The following is a 15,333-nucleotide window of genomic DNA, read 5'->3' on the forward strand; positions in this document are numbered from 1 at the left end:
TATTTCCTATGATTTTATTTACGAATGATTTTGGATGTATACATGTAGAATCCGATAAATTAAAATACTTGGAAACTTTATTTGATGATACCGTATGTTTCGTTTTATGGTATTTCGCGTTTGTCAGTTCTTATCATACATTCCTCGCATACATTTTTAGAAAGTGTAAGCTCATTCGTAATATTAATTGTATTATTCGTAATATAATTTTTGTAATATAACACTTTGACATTTTCTTTCAAATATTATTGAACATTTTAAATATTCTAACATCATACTAAACTGTTATGAAGTTGTTATATAGTAAAATGAACGATATGCAGAAATTTAATTACAATCAATATTGTTATTGTTACATGCACTAATATAACAAATTTTCCTAATTAATACCTTATTATATCATTATTTAATTGCCTCAGTGTTAAAAATTACATTAAAAAACTTGAAAAATTAATTAACTTATTTTTAGAAAAAGTATATTTATATTATCTCAATTACTTTTTTATTATTTAATTTTCTTGAATTAGAAGGAAGAAGTAAGACATTAAAATTTATTAGAAACTGTATATTGACACTTTATTCATGCTATGCATGCGCGAGAAATCCATACATATACTAAGAGAAAAATTAGTAATTATTATAAGTAATAGATTTTTAGCGACAATTATACTTAAGCTATTATTACTATAGACACTGTGTATTATGATGACTATTAATACATTCGCAATTTCTCTGCTGATTAATTTAAAATTAATTCTATGTAGAGGAATAGAGAGAGAGAGAGAGAGAGAGAGAGAAAGAGAGAGAGATTATTTAAATGTAGCAAACAAATTAGACCAGTACATTAACTTGCGTATGAATTAGTGTCATATAAATAGGAAATAAAATTTAAAATACCTTAACTGATACGATACAAATATATATTCTCTTGTATTTATATTTCATATATATAATAAGTCATTGCAAAAAGGTAATTCTTTATAGAAAATAAAAAATAAAAAATAAAAAATATTTTTTTATTTTATACACAAAATACAATTCTCAATTGAATTTCTTGAACTTTTTCGAGAAAAATTATTCTAAATGAAAGCTTTATAAATGCAAACGAGATACAAAATTTAGAAGTATGTACATATTGATTTCTCGAGACAGCGATGAAAATAAGATATTTCTTTGTTATGTATGATCAAGGTGATATTTATATGACACGTATCTTATACACTTGACTACAGGTATGCCGACAGCCGACAGCACCATCAATTTATAATAGCCTCTCGAAGCGGTAAGATCGTGATTGAATGTTCGCGCATTTCGAATTAAATCGGTTACTTCAATAAATAAGGTAAGACATTAAATTAAATATAAAATACTTATCTTTTTTTCTTTTTTGAATATATGCATACACGAATGTGTGAATGGAGTAACAGCCAACTATTTTGTTTTTTAAAAGAGAGACAGCTCTCTTAAATTTTCAAATAAATATATTTTTTTATTGCAAGTCCTTTTTTCATTTGCAACTGACATGAAAACATTTAGACATGTATTATAATAGCATATTGATGATAGCACATTTGACCTCTCTTGAGATATAAAAAATATAAAATCCAGACAATTTTTTTGTCGTTACAAAACTATGTATGTATGTTCAATTTTGCGCTACAGCTTTAAAATTATCTCACAAATGCGTAATATTACCTGTATTTAATTTTTAAAACATTTTTTTATAATGACTGCCTAGAGTCAATATTCTCGAACGTTAAATAAATACAATATGTTAAGTTAAATATGTAACAAACATGTATGAAAAATATGCAATAAGTTAACATTTTGTCCGAATACATTTGTATGCCATGGAAAGTGCTAACAAAGTTTATATTATCATTTTCATGTTTAATCCGAATAGTTATAAAATTTTTAATAAATTTGATTTCGGCTGGACATGTATTATTCGTTTATTCTTCGATTCGATTTTAATACATCACTCGCTTAAGGTTGAAAGGATAAACACACTTTGAAAGTAACATGTTAGTAAACATAAACATTATGCCACGTAAAAAACCAAGCTGTTGAGAAAATTCCTTCATTTCTTATACGTTTCAATGCTTCCATATTTCAAAATTTAAAATATATTTATTAGAAGAAGAGAGAGAGATCAAAAGATAGATTTTTTAAACTTAAATTTGTTTTGTATGTAAAATGCCATAAAACGCAAGACATAAAAATATGTAATTAGTAGAAAAAATCTTAAAATAATTGAATTTGAAAGAAATAAAAATTGTGTTTTTGTTTCCCCTTTCGCAATTATTAAATTACTTAAATTCTTCATGTTTTTCTATATTCAAATTTAAGAAAAATATTTAATATGTCGTTTGAATAAAATTTATATTTATTTTTCTATATTTATATTTAGTATCATCTTCGCATATACTATATTATATTTTGTTTCTAATCAAAAAAACGTTTTTATAGATATCTGGAAGAAATTTAAGATGATTACATTCTTGAAAATATTATTAAGTAATAGTATAATATACATTGTTACAATAGCGAGTCCTACTGTCGAAACATCCGAAATTGTGCAGCGCAATGTATTAAACTACAATTTATCAGATTATATATTACCGTTACATTATAACGTAACGTTAAGTTTAGAAGACAAGTTGTTTATTTTTGATTGCAAAATTATTATTTATGTTACTCATGCAACACAATACATAAGTTATCATTTACTGAATCCAAAGATGATGGGGGGATTTATTATGGCACCGTCTTTAACAAAAATTAACGATAAAACGGTTTATAATTCGATATCAGAAAATTATGATAAAAGCAATATTGTCGTGTTAAAATACGATAAAGTCTTGTTGCCTGGAATGTACAATTTAGATATATGGATTGGTGTGCTAATGAATAAAGTAAAAATGTTATTCAGTACGTATATAAGCGATGATGGACATAAAGAGTAAGTAAAAGAAATATATTGAAATATTAAAAACAAATTGTATATTTATGCATTCTACGCTTATAAATGTCTAAAATTAACCATTATTTAAAGCATATCGTTAAAATTTGGCAGGTGGTTAATCACAAGTCTCCAAACAAAAAACCTACTTCCGTCTTGGAATAAACCAGAATTAAGAATTACTTTTGATTTTTCCATAAAGCATCATTCAAGATACACTGCTTGGTCGAATATGCCGATACGAGAATTTAGCATTGTAAACAATAATATGATGGAGACACATTTTAAGAAAACCGGTTTGGTGTCCATAGATGATGTAGCATTTATGGTGTTCAAATTTGATCAAATCTACTTGTCTAAAATCGTTGGTATGTGGTGCAATCCGCAATTGTCATTGCATGCAAAATTTGCACTGCATGTTATTGAAAGTGTTACTATATACTTGAAAACTTATTGGAATAATTCGAAGAGATTTTTTGAGTGGACCCTTGTTTCATCTGAGACCAAAGTGAATCATGTGGCAATCCCGAATTTACAAGATGGAGTCAAACCGACTTTAGGATTTGTCTTTCACAGGTAATATATGAAAATAGATATATATTCTATAATATGCTAAGAAAAGTATTTAAATAAAAATTTATATTAATATTCAAAACTTTTTATACATTAGCACACATATTAATATAATTATTTTTAGGGAAGAAGATATTATTTATAATGTAGAATTAGACCCTGTCCCACGTAAAATGATAATTGCACGCTTAATAGCACGTGAGATGGCACAAAAATACATTGGCAATCTGTTGTATCCATCTTATTGGTTCCATTTATGGTTAAACGAAAGCTTTATTAAGTTTCTCCAAGTATACATTATCAACAAGGTTGTTTTATTTCTAACGCATGAATATACAGTTAAAACAATTAATAGTTTGCAATATAGGAAACTTTTAAGTATTTGTATAAATCTCTTGTTTTTATATTTCATAAATATAAAAAATATGATTATTCAAGTTTCTTAAGTTTTCATAATTCCATACAAAGAAATTTAATAAAAAATAAAGAGAATATATGATTTTATATTTAAATTATTGAGAAAAAACTTATAAACATTATTTTTAGCAAAAGCAAGTAATAAAGCCAATTTGTATATATATATATATATATATATATATATATATATATATATATATATATTAAATAAATTTTTTTTAATCAATTATGGATTGATTATATTAAAATGCATTTAGGTTTTGCCAAACTTCCGGATGATGAATTTGTTTGTAGTTCAAGTTCAACATGAAGTATTCGATTTAAATTCTCACGTCGTTATAAATTCTGCTGTAGGCTATAATAGCTACTCGGAAGATTATTTATTACTTTCTTCTTTTTCCCATTTCAAAGGTATGTAATAAGATATAAATAAATAAATAAACCTTAAACATCTCAATAGTAATTTCATGAGAAGTTAAAAATGCAAATTGTAAACAAATTTATTTGTAATTTAACTTTATTATTATTATTGTTGTTGTTTTTATTATTATTATTATTATTATCATTATTATTATTATTATTATTATTATTATTATTGTCATATTTCATTATGTGCAATGATAGTATGATAAAAATATGTAAAACTAAAAACTGATATTTTTGTATAATTTTTGTATTAGATAATAATTTTATTATAATTTATAATAATTTTAATAATTTATTATAATTTTTAATTTTTAATTTTATTATTATAATTTTTTTAATTATAACTATAAATACCTACACACTGCATCTATCTACTGCAAAATATCATTTTCAAAAACATAAAAACGTTTTCGATTTTTTTATGATGGCCTAATTTTTTTATTACTTTTATACACATTTCATCATTCACTATATATTTGTTATAATTAGTTTTATCATTGAAACAAATTTGACACTTTTTTAACTTTTGTTATTCAGATTTAACTGAGCGCTCACTTTATTGTTTAGTTTTAATTAGATATATTTACAAACTTATTGTAAAAAAAAATGAAAGTAATTTAATCGACCACACCGGCAATCTTTATTGATGAAAAAATTCACAACGTTTCGACCATGGGTTTTGGTCCTTATCAAGTGAAATTGTCTTAGGTAACTAATACGTGGTGAGAAATAAAGAAATCACTGTGTCAAGTCATGTCGACCTCTCGATCCAACACAAAGAGAAAGACTAAACCGCCTTTATTAGTCTATCATAAATATCGTTTAAACTTTCAGTGTCCTTTTGTAAGTTAACAGTGTTGTCAGACTTTTTGATGAAAAACATTTCAGCAATTTCTCTCTTTCTCACATGTCTCTCATTATGCAGAATAATCGGTGTTGACCAATCGAAGTCATGATTAAGTTCCAGTTTATGTTTGCTAACCACAGAAAGATTGCTTTCGTGCAATTTAATGTTGTTGCAATGTTCTTTGATACGAGTGCCTAAATGTCTTTTTGTTTGGCCAATATATGACATATTACAATTTTTACAGTTTAACTTGTAAACGACCTCAGTCCTGTTATTAATAGGCAATCTATCTTTTCCACGTTTGATTAATGAATTCAGTTTATTAGGTACATTATAGACAACCTTCAGACCAACATTTTTAAAAAGGCGACTAATCTCATCGCTCAAGCTCTCTACAAACGGCAACGAGATGTAACATGATGTAGTCGCATTATCACATTCCGTATTCATATTTACATTGTCGCGATGTTTCAAAAATTCTAGTCTTTTTTTAACGTAACGGTTTGTAATTTGAGTTGGAAAACAATTTTTTAAAAATGTTGGTCTGAAGGTTGTCTATAATGTACCTAATAAACTGAATTCATTAATCAAACGTGGAAAAGATAGATTGCCTATTAATAACAGGACTGAGGTCGTTTACAAGTTAAACTGTAAAAATTGTAATATGTCATATATTGGCCAAACAAAAAGACATTTAGGCACTCGTATCAAAGAACATTGCAACAACATTAAATTGCACGAAAGCAATCTTTCTGTGGTTAGCAAACATAAACTGGAACTTAATCATGACTTCGATTGGTCAACACCGATTATTCTGCATAATGAGAGACATGTGAGAAAGAGAGAAATTGCTGAAATGTTTTTCATCAAAAAGTCTGACAACACTGTTAACTTACAAAAGGACACTGAAAGTTTAAACGATATTTATGATAGACTAATAAAGGCGGTTTAGTCTTTCTCTTTGTGTTGGATCGAGAGGTCGACATGACTTGACACAGTGATTTCTTTATTTCTCACCACGTATTAGTTACCTAAGACAATTTCACTTGATAAGGACCAAAACCCATGGTCGAAACGTTGTGAATTTTTTCATCAATAAAGATTGCCGGTGTGGTCGATTAAATTACTTTCATTTATTTTATCTACTGGCGACGTTCAAGAATTTATTATTGTAAAAAATTAATTACAAACTTATTGTAAAGAAATGATTTCATATATTTGAAATGCTTTTATCGCACGCATTGCCATTTTAAATATATTAATATATTTTTTTATTTCAATCATTGTAGGCTCCATTATATGGCGCATGTTAGAACGAATATTGTCGCCTGACAAATTTTTAAAAGCTATCAACATATATTTAAATATTCAGTGAGTATAATATATTGTAATATAATAATATGTACATATAGAAAAAGAAAATCAAATATATAAAAAGTTTGACAATATACATCATTTTATTATTTAAAAAACATGGATATTTGAGGAAATCTCAAATGCAATTATTATATATTTATTTTGAATTCTTCTAGTAAATTTCAATCCAGTTTTTCATAATAAATATGTGATAGGGATTGATAATTTTTGAATTATAAACGTTTCTGAATTCGAACTGAGCAATATCTTTCGAGAAACAAGTTTTACCAGCAAGCGGATAGTATAAAAAGAAACTTTAAACTTTGTAATAAAATTAAAAACTGTATTTATGCATATTAAAATTGTAGTGTGAAACTTAAAAATTTCTACATATATAATTAATTATATTTTAAAAGACATCATACGTTTTACATGAAAAAAGTGACTTTGGCCAAATTGAAATATATTGTAGTTTAAGTAGTAATCAATCAAAAATTTCCTCGAGCAAAAAGTCTAAAAATCAATAGTATGTAAAAGATATGATGATATGAAATGAATGGTATTGAAGTTTCAAAAACGCCTGTTTATACACAGATTACATCAATATAAATGTTTGAAGAAATATACATATATGTATAAAAAATATATATATTTTTTTTTCAAACATTTATATGTTAATTTAATCTATGTATTCCAAAACAGGCATTCCTTAAACTTCAATAGCACTTATTTCAAATTATCGTATTTTTTATACTTTTGATTTTCAGACTTTTGTCTCAGGAAATTTTTGATCAACACTATCTAAAGTATAACATATTTCAATTTCAGCTAATTTCACCGAAACCACTTTTTTCACATAAAATGTGCGGGATCCTTTCAATACGAAAATAAATTACGTAAATTGTGGTTTTCTTTTTTATGATGCTGATCAAATATACACAGTGTTTAATATTATTGTCATAATATTAAATCTTAAATGTCATAATATTAAGTCTTAATATTAAATCTTACAGATATACCGATCTTATGGAAACAACTCCCGATAATTTATGGAATGCCATGCAAAGTGTCATAGATGAATTAGATTCCGAGTATCAATTTAATATAAAAAGCGCGATACATTCGTGGGCTATGCAGAGATGTTTCCCCGTGTTAGAGGTGATGCGAAATTATTCTAGCGATGTAGTAATCATATCGGTAAAATTTCACAACAAGTTGGATCAAAAACAATATCACATACCTGTGACTTACACTACGGAGCAGAACCCCAACTTTATCAAAACTTGGTTAAATATGTGGTTAACACCATTGAATTCAAAAATTGAACTCTTTCTTGAGAAAGATCAATGGATCATTTTAAACTTACAACAAGCTGGTAAAAGTTGAATGATAAACATATTTTTATTGTTTATTTATATTATGTATATAATTGCAACACACACATTATATTTGAATGAATCAAAACCTACTTAAGTTTAAACAAAATTTAGGGTACATTAAAGTTTACCAAAATTATTAAATTATCATATATTTTGATTAAGAATGATAAGAAACATATCAATTCTGATATATATATATATATATATATATATATATATATATATATATATACATATGTAATATAAGTTTAAAATATACTGCAAAAATATTGCAATTTGATCAATTATAATATAGTTGAAATTTTTATTTCTTACTTATAACATGTGTTTCTCTACTTGAGAAACTTTTGCTTTTATGTTAAATAACATTTCTGATACAGTTTTTATATTAAGTAACAAAAGTAGGAAATAAAAATATCTTTATATATAATAATCTATAATTAATCTCGAAATATATTTAATCAATCAATTTAATAAATCAATTAAAAGATTCTAATAATCGACAAAAACAATTTTGTTTTATCATAGGATATTATCGTGTCAATTATGATAATGAGAATTGGCAAAAAATTGCGCGATATTTGAATTCTGAAGAATACAGAAAAATACATGTTCTCAATCGAGCACAAATCATTGATGATGCATTTCATTTTACGATAGAGAAGAAACTAAAACCCTCCGTATTTTGGGAACTCGCTACTTACTTGCAAAAAGAGAAACAGTATACAGCATGGTATCCTATGCTGAAAGCTTTTGAATTTATGTCGAATGTTTTCGCATTCTTACAATTTCCCCCTCAAATCCAGGTAAACACAATATAAATTTTGATAAGATATTTCTATTAATCATAATACTTAGTACAATACATATCATAATCATAATTTCATGTCATAATATTGAATTAATTTTTAAAAATTAGATACATGTATAGAATTGAAAAAATGAACTTGAAAAGTCGCTTATATCTTCAAATTTGTAATATAATAACTACATTTTTTAGATTTTGAAATATTCAAATATTTTTATTTTCATTATATTAATTTTTTTTGTTATAAAATATTTGCGGCGATATTAAAAACTTTATAAAATATTTCATAGAAATTGACTTACTTTTAATTTTATTACATTGTATATAGCACATATTAATCCATTTGTAAATGTCTGTTTTATAAAAAAATGACAATTTACAAATTTGAAATTTTTTTAAATCATCATATTTGTGTGTGATGTGTAATGTTTAAATTAAAACAACTGGAAAAAGAAGGTTAGGCAAATTAATCGATGGATATATCAGTATATAACGATATATACATGTTAATAATGTAGATTATTTAGATGATATAAGATACATATACAGTCATTCAAATAAATGATCGATAAATTTGGAAATTGTAGTAGTTCATGCTAAAAAACTTCATGTACTTAATAATAATAATACATTATAATAAAATTGTATAGTAAAAATATTTATACATTTATACATGTATTATACCGTTGTTGTAAATAATATGGAAGAATTAAATAAAAAGGTACTTTTTTTATCAAAATTTAGAAAGTGCTTAAAACAACGTGGAATTGGTACAGGAAAAATAGGAAATATGATTATAGAAATAATGATCATATTGAATGTTTAAGACAAGAACTCTCAAAATGGAAATGTATTACACATGATAGCATATGCAGAAGAAAAGCACATCAGCTATTGCTACGGCATCTGAGACATCCTGAAAGAAACAAGTAATTCTTCTTATAATACTTGATTCTTTATAGGAATATTTTAGATATATTTGAAAAATTGATTATCACTTATGTCAAAAATTATTTATTTAACTAAAACAATAAGCATAATTTCGTTAGAAGATTTTTACTTCTTTTCTGGATTGTCTTCTGTAGACTTTCGCGCGGATGGAAGAGATGGGCATATTGTAATGGTTTGAAAACGGCAAATCGTGATACATGGAATAAAGTTTTTGATAACACAAACGAAATTGATCATACAATTTTAGAATGTCTTGCTTATATTAACAATTCTGAAATCACAATCAATTATTTAGAGATAAAATTACATAGTTTAACTATTAATTATGACGTTATTAATAATCTATCTAATAAGTATAATATATCTTATGATCAATCGAGAGAACGAGCTGAAGCCTTATTGGTTAATATTTTTTTTTCTATTCTTGCCGAAAGAACTGAGCATATGCTTGAAGACATACTAAATAATTTCAGAATAATTACATCATATTACGGGTAATATTATTATTTCATAAAAATACATATGAATGATATAAAAGTTTATTGTTTATATTAATTATGAATGTACTGTTTTGTTTTTTTATAGGATGTTCGATTATAACATCAAGATGATAGCTGTTATAATTAACAAAGTATATAACGAGAGAGAGTTGGACAAGGTACTTTTAATAAATCAAAGTTACATATTTATTTGTTAAATTTTTATTAGAAAATTTATTTTTTACTATGCATGTACAGGGGGTAGACAAAATAATGTAAACACCTGAAAGATACACTACATTTGTTTATTAATAAGATATTGAGCCACCTTTAATACAGCTTCAATTCTGCTTGGAATTATATAGAATCATACAATTTTTGAATGATCTACAGTGGAATATTGTCCCATTCTTTTATCAAATAATACTATGTTTCAAGATGGAACGTATCCATACACAGCAAAAGTTCAATCTTAATTTGAACAACATCAAAATAAACTTCAACGTCTACTAGCACAATTACTTGATTTAAATATCATCGAACCACTATGGGCAGTTTTGGAAAAGAGAGTGAGAAGCAGATTTCCTCTTCCAACATCTCTAAGACACACACAACTGACAGATATATCTATATAATTCCAAGGAGAATTGAAGCTGTATTAAAGGCAAATGGTGACCCAATATCTTATTAATAAACAAATATAATATTTATTTTTTAGGTCTTTACATTATTTTGACTATCTCCCGTATACGTGTTGATGTTACAAAACCTTATGATAGGTAGAAGGACTAAAATTGAGCATTTTTCACAATAAACTTATGTTCACAAATGCATAATTTCTCAATGCGATGATACAAAAATAATATTTTCACATAATCTAGCGCCTTGATAGTAATGCTAGATCTTTGATAGAATTAACAGAAACATAGTTCAACGTTGCCGTGCATGCAATGACAAATTATTTCATTTTAATTTCAAATTAATTCACTTTTAGCAACTGTTGTAATATTTTTTGAAATAAAACAAAACAATAATTAAAATAAAAGTTAAAAAAAAACACCTTTCTTGCACTTTCTCTGCTGCTCAACCAGCGTGTAGAAAAAAAAGCCCTGCGAGCTAGCCCATAGCTTATGTAGGACTCTAGTATGCACCTACCACGTAGTAAGATTGAATAGATTGTCTTTATCAAAGCTCTAGACTGAAAATATCATTGATTTGCTATCGCATTGAAACTATGAATTTACGAACATAAGTTATTGTCAAAAAGTGTTCAATTTTAGTCCTTATACCTACAGCATAAGTTTCTAACCGAATAAAACATAATTTGTATATATTATACATTTTATATACAATTTTTTACGCATCTTATTCTATAATTTTGTCAATGAGACTCTAGCTATGTGATAATGCGACAAATACGAAATCATTTATTAGTGAAAATTGTTAAAATATTCTTCTTTAGGTTAGAGAATTCGTTAAAAAAGAGTTTAAAGAGATTAGAGGACCATTTCTTTTCAATGTTTTATGCAAGATAGAAACACGCCGATCGGAAATCGAAAGACAGAAAGAATTTCTTCAATACTTGTTCATCGAATAAAAATATAAACATTTATAATGCGTCGAACTGGTTAGAAACCAAAAACATAGAATAATTATAGATTAAATAATTTAAGATTAAATTTATAAGTTGACATATATAATTAATCACTACTTTCATATATTTTAAAACAATTTTTTCATTGTTTTTAATTATGTTTCATGTTTTTAATTCTAAGTAATTTTTACATTATATATTGGTTTTCTTTGTAATGCAGATTTAATATTTACATAGGTATGATTAATTATATTTATGTAATATTTATTATACATACATATATGCATAATAATAAACTTAAATAAATAAATAAATATATATATATATATATTTATTTATTTATTTATTTATTTATATATATATATGTATACATTTATGATACTAATTAAGTATTCTTAAATAAGCAACTTTTTACTTACATTTTATAAAAATTCAAATGTTTTAACTAAACGTACCGAGTATGTATTTAAAAATTTAATATATATAGAAGAAATATAAAATATATGTTACATTTTTTAATTTAATCCAAGAATGAGAAGCAGATAAATAAATACATTTTGTAATCTTTGTGAATGATGTTTTTGCTAATCTATATTTATATAATAGGAAAATATTTAGCATTACATAAGGAGCTCAATTAAATATGTTATTAATATTGCCATCCATGCATGTATTTTTTAATAATAAACCAAAACACTTATTCAACACTAACAAATATAAAGTTGCTTTATTCTTTATAAATATTGATGATCGTTGAAGATGGAGAGTAAAAATGTGTGTTTTCCGATCTATAAATCTTAATTTTGAAGTAAAATGGATCAAATCGAAACACTTACGACGAATCCTTATATCTTTGAAATAAGAAAGTTATCAACAAGGAGTGAAGAAGTGTAAATTAAGGTTTCTTTAATTTTTATTTTTTCCTTGCCATAAAGAAACACTGCGGAGCAAATATAACGTCAAAGTAAACTCCCGTTTATTGCTCATAAGATTAAAATAAAAAATAACAGAATAGAATTGAATTAATTTTTCACGAATATTATAAGCAATTAATTTTTATTCTATACATTAAATGAGGACGCTTATTATCTTGTTTTTGTAATCATTATGTTGCTATAATAAAAAAATAGATAATCAGATGGTAATCAGAATTTGTAATTCGCTGTTAAACATTCCAGAATGGAGAAATGATATTATACATCGCCGCAAAGTACTATAGCAAGAGAAATATCGTTTTTGGGATTGATGAATATATCAATGTATGGAACGAATATTTCAACCATAACATTAAAATTCCAATTATCGCTCATTTTTCAAACATGCAAAAAATAGCAACGTTAATGTTAACATGTTTCCCGTGATTTTATTTATAAATGATCTTGGATGTATACATGAATCAGATAAAATTCTCAAACTTTATTCGAGGATACCGTATGTCCCGTTTTATAATATTCCGTTTATGATATTCGTTTTGTAATATTTGTCAGTTGTCATCTATTCTTCTTCGCATATTTAGTATAAGCTAATATGTGTAAACTCATTTGCAATATTAATATAATTTTTGTTACTCTCCTCTCATATAATCGAAAAGAGAACAGACACTGCAAATTTATTGACTTTCACAAAGCTATTTTAGAAATTCGTAGTGCATATTTCCCAGAATCATAACAGAATAAGAAACAAACAGGACAAAAAAAGAAACAGCGGTAAGCACTTACGAATTAAAAGAACAAATACTATTTGTATTTAAAACTTCTCAATTAAATTGATTTTTTTCTCCATACTTTAACATTTTCTTTTAAGTATTATTGAGCACTCTCAGTATTCTAACATCGCATCTTAAACTAATATAAAGTTTTTACATATTGAAATGACCGATTTGCAAAAATTTTATTACAAACAACATTGTTATTGTTACGTGCATTAATATAAGAAATTTTCGTAATAAATACTTATTGTTAGTTGCATTAAAATATTCGAGAAATTAATTAACTTATTTTTAGAAAGAGAGTATTTATATTATCGCAATCACTTTATTATTATTTAGTTTCCTTGAGTTAAAAGGAGGAAATGAGCAATTAAAATTTATCAAAAACTTTACTAACACTTTATTCTTGTTCTGCAAGAACAATTCATACATACACTGAGAGGAAAAATCGTTGTAATTAACATAAATTAATATAATATAGAAATTTTCGGCGATATTGGTCAAAATATCTTAAATTTAAGATTATTATTATTAATCATACTTATTATTATCTCAATGTTTTATATCATTGTATTGATAACTATAAAAATAGAAATCTCAACTGCAATCTTTATTATAAAATTATAATTAGTCCTTTTTCATTAGTGAATGGCACCAATGTTGCGTTATACTTGAAATTATTAAGAATTAATTTTATATAAAGAAATAGAGAGAGAGAGAGAGAGAGAGATTTTTTAAATGTAGCAAATAAATTAGATCAGTATATTAACTTTGTATAAATTATTAGTGCTATAAATAAGAAATAAAATGTAAAATATCTTAACTGATACGATACAAATATATATTCTTTTGCATTTATATTTCATATAAACAATATGTTATTGCAAAAAGGTAATTCTTTAAAGAAAATAAAAAATATAAAATATAAAATATTTTTTTATTTTATATACAAAATACAATTCTCAATTGAATTTCTTGGACGCTTTTCGAGAAAAATTTTTCTACATAAAAGCTTTATTAAACTAATATAAAGTTTTTACTGAAAAGTTTTTAATGAAAACGAGATACAAAAATTATAAATATATACATATTGATTTCTCGAGAGAGCGATGAAAATAAGACATTTCTTTGTTATGATCAAGGTGATATTTATATGACACGTATCTTATACACTTGACTATGCCGACAGCCGACAGCATCATCAGTTTATAATAGCCTCTCGAAGCGGTAAGATCGTGATTGAATGTTCGCGCATTTCGAATTAAATCTGTGGTTACTTCAACAAATAAGGTAAGACATTAAATTAAATATAAAATACTTATCTCTTTTTCTTTTTTGAATATATGCATACACGAATGTGTGAATGGAATAACAGCCAACTATTTTGTTTCCTAAAAGAGAGACAGCTTTCTTGAATATTTAAATAAATACATTTCTTTATTGCAAGTCCTTTTTTCATTTGTAACTAACATGAAAACATTTAGACATGTATTATAATAGCATACTGATGATAGCACATTTGACCTCTCTTGAGATATAAAAAATATAAAATCCAGACAATTTTTTTGACGTTACAAAACTGTATGTATGTTCAATTTTGCGCTACAGCTATAAAATTATCTCAGAAATACTTAATATTTCCTATATTTGGTTTCTAATACATTTTTTTTTATAATGAATGCCTAGAGTCAATATTCTCGAACGTTAGATAAATACAATATGTTAAGTTGAATATGTAACAAACATGTATGAAAAACATGCAATAAGTTAACATTTTGTCCGAATACATTTGTATGCCATGGAAAGTGCTAACAAAGTTTATATTATCATTTT

The 15,333-nt window shown here is 25.3% G+C and overlaps 2 protein-coding genes across 2 annotated transcripts in view; both read left to right on the forward strand.

Moving 5' to 3' along the window:
• The first annotated feature begins 1,172 nt into the window (after positions 1–1,172).
• On the forward strand, positions 1,173–12,351 carry LOC145972891 (aminopeptidase N-like). Its single transcript, XM_083101923.1, has 12 exons — positions 1,173–1,342; positions 2,470–2,962; positions 3,077–3,538; positions 3,660–3,843; positions 4,210–4,363; positions 6,515–6,596; positions 7,595–7,956; positions 8,489–8,766; positions 9,513–9,697; positions 9,854–10,213; positions 10,305–10,377; positions 11,661–12,351. The coding sequence occupies exons 2-12, from the start codon at positions 2,490–2,492 to the stop codon at positions 11,793–11,795; spliced, it is 2,748 nt and encodes a 915-aa protein (XP_082958049.1). The 5' UTR covers positions 1,173–1,342; positions 2,470–2,489; the 3' UTR covers positions 11,796–12,351.
• Positions 12,352–14,724: 2,373 nt separating this feature from the next.
• LOC145972772 (aminopeptidase N-like) overlaps positions 14,725–15,333 on the forward strand; it is a 29,209-nt gene continuing 28,600 nt past the window's right edge. The window contains exon 1 of the mRNA XM_083101684.1: positions 14,725–14,790. The gene's annotated coding sequence lies outside the window, so the exon portion shown is untranslated. The remainder of the gene's footprint in view (positions 14,791–15,333) is intronic.

Source organism: Camponotus vicinus, unplaced genomic scaffold (assembly GCF_025532165.1).
Source record: "Camponotus vicinus isolate PSW18456_S1 unplaced genomic scaffold, iyCamVici1.0 SCAF_6, whole genome shotgun sequence".
NCBI classification, from domain to species: Eukaryota; Metazoa; Arthropoda; class Insecta; order Hymenoptera; family Formicidae; genus Camponotus; species Camponotus vicinus.